The 10,152-nt window shown below is 30.1% G+C and overlaps 2 protein-coding genes across 3 annotated transcripts; one reads left to right on the forward strand and one right to left on the reverse strand.

The window, feature by feature from the left end:
• Positions 1–361: 361 nt before the first annotated feature.
• Positions 362–2,303, reverse strand: LOC130983227 (heavy metal-associated isoprenylated plant protein 31). Of its 2 annotated transcripts, XM_057907425.1 has the most exons (4): positions 2,255–2,303; positions 1,918–2,106; positions 1,743–1,824; positions 362–737 (listed from the first exon to the last, which is right to left on the reverse strand). In XM_057907425.1, the coding sequence occupies exons 2-4, from the start codon at positions 1,921–1,923 to the stop codon at positions 403–405; spliced, it is 423 nt and encodes a 140-aa protein (XP_057763408.1). In that variant the 5' UTR covers positions 1,924–2,106; positions 2,255–2,303; the 3' UTR covers positions 362–402. The 2 variants fall into 2 exon arrangements, with proteins under 2 accessions (XP_057763408.1, XP_057763409.1); XM_057907426.1 differs by lacking the exon at positions 2,255–2,303 and having other exon boundaries at positions 1,918–2,126.
• Positions 2,304–5,622: 3,319 nt separating this feature from the next.
• LOC130979575 (50S ribosomal protein L6, chloroplastic) lies at positions 5,623–7,544 on the forward strand. The gene is made up of 3 exons (XM_057903036.1): positions 5,623–5,719; positions 6,447–6,755; positions 7,038–7,544. The coding sequence occupies exons 1-3, from the start codon at positions 5,685–5,687 to the stop codon at positions 7,372–7,374; spliced, it is 681 nt and encodes a 226-aa protein (XP_057759019.1). The 5' UTR covers positions 5,623–5,684; the 3' UTR covers positions 7,375–7,544.
• Positions 7,545–10,152: the final 2,608 nt, after the last annotated feature.

A 10,152-nucleotide genomic window follows, 5' to 3' on the forward strand; every position in this document is an offset into this window, starting at 1 on the left:
AAGAAAATAAAGGATATGTATTAAAATTGTTGTTTACATGATAAAGAATCATGCTATTTATAAAAATTTTTTAAGCTAACCTCATAAATATTTAGCTACCAACTACTAACTCTCAACGACTTATTATTACTCTAACACAACTATTTATTATTGTTCTAATACGAGTAGTCGTCATTTAAAATATAAAAACTCAATTAATTATGTTAATCATCTAAAATGTGTTTGATATATTATGACACATCATTGCGTTTGTAAAAAAAATATTAAAAAGATACTTTAAAAAAAAAATATAAATTCGAATTGTGGAAAAACATGAAGCAAATAATAATTAAAAACAGACAAAAAAAAACCTTGATGATTGTGGAAAAACATGACTCATATCATATGATATATGAACATGTCTTACATAATGGAGCATGCATGGGGATTATCATCACTGAAGAGTGAAGCAAAGGCCTCATCAGAGGCCACAGCAACAGAATAAAGAGAAGGTGTATGGAAGAAAGTGTGAACTCCATTTGTAGCTTCACTCTTGTATGCATCATTGTAGTAATGGTTAACAATGTAAGTAGGGTACTTATAGAATGATGCAAAATGAGAATGCCCTGCTAGGAATGGCCATGGTTCTGCTACCTTCCCTGCACGTTTTATTGCCTTCAAAACCTTCTTCTCTTCTAAGCCATACCCTTTAACTGTTATCTTTTGTGCCTCCATTTCCACCTCTACCTCATCTACTCCTATTATGTGCAAATGTACCACATTTCAAAATTCAGCATTCTAAAAACAAATGTACTAAAGCATTACATCACTTTTTATTTTCTATATGGAGGCAAAAATGATGTTTCACAGAGTGATGAAGTAGTGATATACTTTAACATTGTAATTTTTGGTGTTTTTCAAAAGTGTGGAAAATACACAAATCAGATGGTCCGATTTCTATACTTCAAATTTTTTTATTTTTTTTAACAGAAATCCCTCCGATTTCTGTTCTCTCACAAATCTTTTGGTCCGATTTCACAAATCTCTCGATCCGATTGCTGTTTTCTCACAAATCCCTCGATCCGATCTCTGTATCCTCACAGATTGGACGATCCAATTTCTGTAATTCTTACAAATTGGACGGTCTGATTTTTGTTTATCTAATTAAACGGTTTCACATTTGAGAATAACACCCTATCAACCCACATTTTAAAAAAACACAGTTACTATTCCAATATCAAAAACAAAATCTAGATGAATTTCACTGGTGAAATATGCAGTTATAAACAGATAAATCTTTAGATCAAAAAATATTTATATAGAAATATGTTTGTTGGTAGATCACTTTCTTCAATATTCAGGTGTTTTATATTCAGGTGTTTTACACCATCAGACTCGTTTTTTTAGTATATACACTAATAACATTACCATATTTAAATTTTTCAGCATATTACAACCAACATAAAATGAATTTGTTAAAAAGTTTATTAAATCTTTATGGCATGGACAAAAAAGAATGGGGAAATTGTATGTGTCAGATGATAATAGTTCAGTGCATATGCAGAAGCCTAAAATCTTGGCTTTCTAATACTTGCTTGTACTTGTGCACTTGCCAACTTGTAACACAAACATTCCACATGGGATTTTTTTTAGAATAACTTAACATAAAAACTGTTCCTCTGGCACATATATATATGTCTACATATATATAAAAATAAAAGATATAAACAAAAAAGTAGGTTGAGAAAAAAAATATAATGTACCTTTGAGCTTGTAGAGAGCTCTCTTCAATTTTGAAGCACATCCCTCACAATCAAGATTTGGAACTCTCACCTCTACCATATTCTGCAGATCCATGCAACAATCTCAGTCACAAATGCTAACCATTCTGTGTTTATATGTGTCACAAAAGAGAAACAATAGAGAATAGTTACTTACAGACATTGTTAGTATTTTTAAGTCTTAGACAAAAAATATGAACAAGCAATTCAATCCCTTTGTTTTTTGAAGTTTGGAGTTTGAAGTAGCACCAAATTCAAACCGGTTTGTGAGAGAGAATGATAAAGAAGTGAATGGAATATAGCATCAAAGTTGATGTATGAAGGGTCTCTTTTAAACAGTTATAGGCTGAAAAAAAAAATAAAAAGAAAAGTGTTATTAAGGTCTTGGAATTAAAAAAAAAAAGATAGCATGCAGAAGTAACAATAATAAAATAGTTAATAATAATATTTGAGGCGTGGGAAGTGGATCCCAATTTTGAGGCACAGTCCCTCACTTTGTGTCTGCTTCTCTCTTCATTGAAACTGGACCACCATGTATTTTGCTTTTCAGCTTTCTCTCTTTTGTTTGTGACACAACACAAAATGATAACTACCTGCATATGTTGTTGTGTAGGACATTCTCTAAGGATGCTGCATGGGGTGGGTGTCTCCACTTAATTTATAGATATCATCTTCAATTTAAAATCTGCAATCATGTACTTCCAAGCATTCTATGTAGAGTTTCTAATGCAGACCAATCATACAAAATTAGAAAATTTTAACTAGAATTTTTGTCCAAAATACAGTGGTGGTTAAACCATATATTTCATCTATTTTAAAATAAAAATTTAATTTTGATGCACTGACAGTCGTCGTTCTTTTAGATGATCATTCACACGGTTAATGTGAAAAGTAGTTATTTTTACTTTACACTAATAATACATTCAAATTAAATTTTATATAAATAATTGTAGCTTTAACTTTTTTATGCATTTAAAAGTCAATGCTACTAAATGTTAAATAGATTTAGATACATTAGTGTTTTAGCATGTCAAAAAAGTTAAAATGATAATGATTTTGAAACGAAAAGAGGAGATAGTTAATCTAAATGATAATATTATTGCCAGGTTATTTTGACAATAAAATTCTTGTTAAAATTTTAGTTCTTTTAATGTGTCAAAGGGTATACTTATATTTGAAAAACAAAAAGAAAAACATGATCTTTCTTGAATTAGAAAAAGGTATTATGATTATGTTTAAGAGCGGATGTTTGTGCTTATGACATACATTGCATAATTTCTGCTGCTATCAACATCACTGCACAATTTTAAGGATAGTCATCAGCATAATTTTATATTGGCAAATGCACCAAAAATTCAAAATCCTTTTCATTATTGCCCCTTAAAGTTTGGTTTATGCTTGTTGCTGCAGTCCTTATCAAAAAGTTAATCCAAAAGAAGCCTGATCTTTTAACTACATAAATTTAATATGGATCTAGCTAAGACTAATTAAACTAATCTAGATATATATTCTTTTCTAATAAAGCTTTGACCAACTATGATATGTTCTTTAGAAACAAAAGAATTAAAGCAGATAATATCTCTCTCAACAAAGCATCTTTCCAGAAAGAAAAGGCAATTCTTGCAAACTAAATAAATTAAAACTTTTAACAAAAATATGTGACACAATAATGAAGAAGGATTGTGTATAGAAAATGGTGAACAACTCAAACTATATATATATTCTTCATAATATCCTCATTCATCAGTGTGCAGCAGCAACAATATATTCTGGCATGCATGTGATGAAAAAGAGCAAAGTACACACATCATCATCATCATCACTTTGACACCAATTTATCAGCAGATGGAGAGAAGTCAAAGAAAGAAAATCAGAAAAAAATGTGAAGATAGAAGGACTTGACATGCTTTATAGCATAAAGGTTGCTGTTTCCAGAGCCATATATATATATATAGGAAAATTAAATTTTCAAGTCTACCGTTGTATCGGTGTTTCAGTCATTTTTAATCGTTGATCTTAATTTATCACTGATACACTGGTGTTAAGGTACACTTGAAAATCTTCCATATATATAATACACACTTTGATACTCTTGAAACATGGACCTCATATAGCATTGAAAATCTAATCATCTACCATTAGGGAAAGTTATCATAACTTACCCAATTTTATATAACCCTTTATATCATAAGATTTTATCATGAGAAACCTATAAGGCTATGGCATGTATCTAAGTGCATCTATATTAATAGGATCTCTCTAGTTAGTTAACACATTATAGACTTTGTTAATTAGATTAAAGAATATGAACATGCATGTACTAATATATTAATTTAGTATATTTATATAAGTTCATATATACAAGAATGATGTGGACAATGCAAGTCTAATAGAACATTGGTATTTAAGTGAATTATCAATGAATCACTAGAGTGTTCTAACTGAAATAATTTCTATAATTAGTTGATTTAACTGAGGAAATAATCTCTAATAAAATAGAATAACCTCAGAAAGTTAGCAAATATAATAACTACAACAACAACAAAGGAAAGTGACTTGGTAGAAAAAGCAGAACAGTTTGACAAGACTCCATATGCAAAAGAAAGAGTGTTTGCCATTTGAGCTACAAAAACTTGCCTCAACTTATGAGTGGTCAATGTGGTGGAAGAGCTTCTTCAAACTTTATTTATTTAATGGTAAACCACTAGTTTAGCTTTTTTATTTAAATAAATATAAAAAAATTAAGAAAAAATGACAAATCGATCTCGATTTTTTGGTCTGCGTACATTTAAGTTTTTGAAGATTTAAAAATACATTTAAGTCTCTGACCTCTTCAAAATCTTGACATATCAATTCCTGAGTCTAATTTGTTCAGTTTTAAAAACTCTCCCATGTGTACATCCGTATCAAGTAGGTCAATACAATGGGAGTCACGTTTGATTTTTTCGGTTGAGTCTGACAGACTCAAGTGAACATGAGGGATCAATATGTCTAGGTTTTGAAAAGATAAAAAACTTAAATATATTTTCAAATCCTCGAGAACTTAAATGTCTGCGGATCAAAAAGTCAAATATCTATTTGTTCTTTTCTCAAAAATTAATTTTTTAAAATACACATAAATTTAAAGCAATAACAAAATTTACTAAGTCTATTTCGTATAGACCGTCTGTAAAATGCATTTCAATTTTTATTTTTTGGATGTTAAAATTTATTTCACAGGCGATTCATATAAAATAAATCCAACATATTTTGACACATATTTTGACACAATTTTAAATTCATATGTTTTTTAAAAATATTTTTTAATATTTATTTAAATAAAAAAACCCCACTAATTTTCTATTTCTATGTAATTATTATTTTTTTAAGACTGCTTGATGTATCCACATCCTTTGGTTTGGTGATGCCATGTTTCCTTTCTCTTTTTACGGATCTCTGACACTAAGTTAGTTTACTAAGATATTCCATATTTTTTAATTTTTATCCTAAAATATCTCGCTAGGAAAATATTTTCATTTTTCCATGCTCTCTTAACTAAAATAGATAAAGCTTACACACATGATTCATTGCCAAACTTTTCCTTGACTCAAGTCTCAAATTCAATGGTTGTAAACGGAGAAGAAAAAATAATAATAACAACACTAAGTTAATTAGAAACCAATAGCAATAAGTTTTAAAAAATAAAAATAAATCTAATTCAATTTTAAAAAATTTAAAAAACTCAGATTATTTTGGGCCTAGGACCAAAAAATTCATTGAAGTTGGGCTTCTTTTGTGGCCTGTTTAATGGAACCCATTTCAATTCTGGTACGGAAGGTGTAATTACTAAATTACCCATCCGTCATAGCAAATAACAGTCGCTAGCTATTTGGATAAGGCTTTTCACTTGCTGGAAGAAGAAGCACAAGCTTCTGAGTCCTAACAATGGCGTCCTCGGTTACCTCTTCTCTTCAAATCATGTAAAAAAAAATTACCTTTATCTCTTACTATTACTATTTCTTGTTTCCTCTTTGCGAATTCAGTTCCTCTTCAAGCAAATAATAATTTGCTGTGCTGCAATTTTGCATTTCTACTGTTGTTCAATGATGCTGATTATATGGTTTGAAATGTTGAATTACAATGAATTCAAAACTCATCCATTCTGGAAATTCAGCTTCTCTTATCATAGGAGCACACAGTCTCAAACTTTGACTCTGCCCAATTTTTCTGAACTCTCTCTCATTGCTTCAACATGTAGATATAGTTTTGCTTTTACTTCTTGTACAAGCTTGGGTCAACGAATTATGTTCATACTTGGGGAAATTAATGGGTTTTGAGTTAACTGAGTTTGGTTATCAAGATGACCATAATTGTAGACAATACTGTGATAATTCATGTTGTTGGATGTCAATGAAAGAAAGATGCATTCTTGGTATTCGGTGAAATGCTTGTGAGGAGAAGGGTAGCATTTGAGGAATGTCGGTACATATCTGAATATGTTTTTTGTATTGTTAGAGCTACATGTGAAAGCTTGAAGAGGAGTTCAACATGAAATCCTCCAAAAAGTTTTACATGGTTAATAGATTCTTCCTGTTATTGTTATTATGTGAAGCTTGTGTTGTCTTCTAGTAGGACATTGCACTTTACTTCTGTTTGAAATTTGCACATCTCGAAAAACCTCACTGGTCATGTGCTATCCTATTTCAGCAATTTGAAGACTACCGTTTTTGGTGAGCAAAATAAGCTCAGAGTTTCAACTCTTACTGCGAGAAATGTTGGCTTCCGTAAAATGACTACAGAATGTAAGGAGTCACGAATTGGGAAGCAACCAATCGAAGTGCCATCCAATGTTACAATCAAATTAGAAGGGAAGGATATACGGGTAAAAGGTCCCCTGGGAGAACTTGGATTAACTTATCCTCGCGAAGTGATCGTTGAGAAGCAGGAATCAGGCGCTCTAAGGGTTAGGAAGGCAGTCGAAACTAGAAGGGCCAATCAAATGCATGGACTTTTTAGGTACTTCATTTTACTGATCCCTCTTGTATTTGGGACTTAGGAACACCCCTTGCTACAAGATTTAATCTATTAGTAGTAAACAAATGTTTTGTTTTCTATGCTTGCGCCTTATGGTGGTAAATTTATAAAATTTTTTACTCATATGTACATGTTAAATTCTTATGAACTATGACAAGAAAACATTGGTAGGGTATGCTTTGTAATTAAGTGTTGACTAGACGACCTAGTAATTAGGATATGCTTTTCTTAGGAGAATTTAACTAAATGAATGAATGTGATCAGGACGCTAACAGACAACCTGGTTGTTGGAGTTTCTAAAGGCTTCGAAAAGAAACTTCAACTGGTCGGTGTTGGGTATCGTGCCACGGTAGAAGGAAAAGAGATAGTGCTGAATCTTGGATTCTCTCATCCTGTTAAGATGACAATTCCTGATGGCCTAAAAGTGAAGGTAGAAGACAACACCAGAATCACGATCAGCGGATATGACAAATCTGATATTGGCCAGTTTGCTGCTTCAATTCGTAGATGGAGACCCCCGGAACCATACAAAGGTAAGGGTATCAAATATGCTGATGAAATTATAAGGAGAAAAGAAGGAAAAGCAGGAAAGAAGAAGTAACTTTGGCTTCACTTTTTCATTTTTTCATTTATCTCCCGTTGATTTTCTTGTTTGTTAGTAATGGAAAATACTAAAGTTCCAAGCCAAGAAATTCATATCGATTATCATAAGCTAGAATCACATCTCTCCCTATGGTCTTTTAATCATAGCCAACATTATTATAACGTCAATGTCAATAGTGTGGTTAGGAAAAAGAAAACTACGATACAAGTTCTTCTGGTGAAAGGTAATGGGTTTGAGTAGTGTTGTTAAAAAAAAAAAAAAAAGAGATTAAATTTTGGATTGCCAAGCCGAATTGCCTTTTAGTTGGGTATCTTAAAGGTTTATTTTAATGGGATGAATTGCTTCAAATTGTTATTAAGGTATACCTTTGAGCTCATAAGAAATTTATAGAAGTATTTATAAATCATCTACACTACCAGAAAACTTGTAAATTGAATTCAAATTATGACAATATGAGTAAAAGATCAAACATTGTGAATAACTTAGGCTAGAAGGTTTGCCTTTTATCAATTCTTTTGGAAAAGTGATCTAAAAGGACATGAGCATAGGTTTACGTCTTGCCCATTCGTATGTATTTTGTTCTTAAAAAATGTTATATGCACAGTAAAAGCCAACTACCAAATATTTCATTATGCATTGGTGTATATTTATATGGCCAGGTCTATGGTGGCACAAGAAGTGGTGGCTAATTGTTGACTCACCAATAGATGTGTGATACTTGGCCAAAAGATTATGAAAGGAAACTTGCTTAATTAATTAGTAGTGAGAATGATAAAGATGCCGTAACTCGTTAGGGCAAAATAGAAATTTGAGCACCAAAAATTGAACCTTATGATGTGGGCTGTGTACTAGGCCAACAAAAACATAGAAAACAGGAGATTTAGTGAGCAGGGTGAAAATTAAAGAGAGGTTGAGTAAATTAAGCGTTTTTTATCAGCGTGACAATATATGTCTCGTGTAAAAAGAAGATAGAACTTATTATTATTTATTTCTTATGTGAGTTTATATAGTAAGTGTGGTACGTTTGGTTGAAGTGTTTTAATGGAGTTTGGACTATCTTGAGAATCATGGAAGAATTTATTGAGAGTTGGACTAATATATCTAATAAAAAAGATGAGCAGGAAGATATGGGATTGGATTTTTTTGCAGTGATTTATATATTCGGTTAGAATACAATGACAGATTTTTTAATAATAAAAAAATAGATGTTGAGATCATATAAAAAAAAGACGTTTTTGAATTACAAAAATAAAATGGTAATCTTTTTTTATTGTTGATAGCATTGTCAAAAATAACAGTAAATTGATAATTTTTATGTTTTGTTTTGTTTTTTTAGGTGAAATATAGTGTACAGAGTAAAAAGCTATACAGATTTAAAGATATGTTTACATGGCAAAATCTAAACCACACATTCTAAAGTCACACTTTTCACTAAAAACTATAACTTTTCACAAAGAAAAGCGTCACCTAATGGAAAAAAAAAGTAAATTAGAAGATTTAAGAGAAGAAATAATTAAGTTATCAAAATTAATAGATCAAAAATTAATGATTTTAACTAATGTTAACTGTAATGACACCGAATTCTTAAAATCAATACAAAATGATTTTTTTCAAAATCTTTATTTTACTATAAGTTTTATTGAAGGACTTCAAAAACCTAAAAAAACTTATTTTTCACACAGAATTTCTAAAAAATGTTACCATGGAAATGATTCTCCACATCTTTATCATACTTTTAACCCACAATTAAATTCTATAGTAGATATGCTTGAAGAAATATTAGTATCCATAAAATTTCAAAGAAATAAGGAAAAAGAAAATTTCAAAGAAGAAAATTTTCAAAACATAATCAACATAACAGATTTAAAAGTAAAACCACTACTAAAATTATGAATATTGAAGAAAAATTAGAAGAAGTTACAATGCTTTTTAAATAATTAAAAATGGCTCAAGAAAATAATATTATGGAACAGGGATTTCAAATAGAAGAAGAATTAGTAAATTCTGAAAATATAGAAAATGAAGAACACATCCTAGATTACTCAAGTGACGAAGAACCAGCAATTCCAATACAAGTAAAAAATGAAGCTGGAACATCTAAGGATAATCAATCTTAATTTAAATGGGAAACAGGTTTTGAGAATTATGCTTTTAAAAAAGGGTTTATAAATAAAGATTCAAAATATACAAAAATACCATCAAAATACGTTCCTAAAATCCAGGAAATGGAAGGAGAAAGAATGCTCGACTTAGACTGTAAAAAGAATGAAAAAAAAATTTTCGAAAATTGGTTGAACTCCTTCTTATTAGAAGCCTTTACTAATCCAAAACTTAGTGAATTGTCTGGAAGAGATATTTGGAATTACATAGGGTTTCATACTAAAGGAACTATAAGAGATTATATGACATCAATAGAAAACCAAATAATAGAAGAATTAGCAGCAAAAACAACAGCTTATGATAAGATATTACATATAATGATGACTCTATATAAAAAATTTTTTGGAAAAAATATTATAGATCATAGACAAGAAGTCTATAATAAAGAATATCAAGAAGCAAAACCATTTAGCCAATATTCAGATATATGATTTATGTAATGTAGAATCTTATATATGTGAATATAAAATACATTATTACAAATTAAAAGAAGAAGATAAAAATCATTATCTTAGTATGTATATAACAAAACTTCCATATCCTGCTAATGAATTTATAATGGGAAGATTTATAAGAGAAATAAATAGAGGGACAATTGAAAATAATTTTGGTGGA

Source organism: Arachis stenosperma, chromosome 5 (genome assembly GCF_014773155.1).
Source record: "Arachis stenosperma cultivar V10309 chromosome 5, arast.V10309.gnm1.PFL2, whole genome shotgun sequence".
NCBI classification, from domain to species: domain Eukaryota; kingdom Viridiplantae; phylum Streptophyta; class Magnoliopsida; order Fabales; family Fabaceae; genus Arachis; species Arachis stenosperma.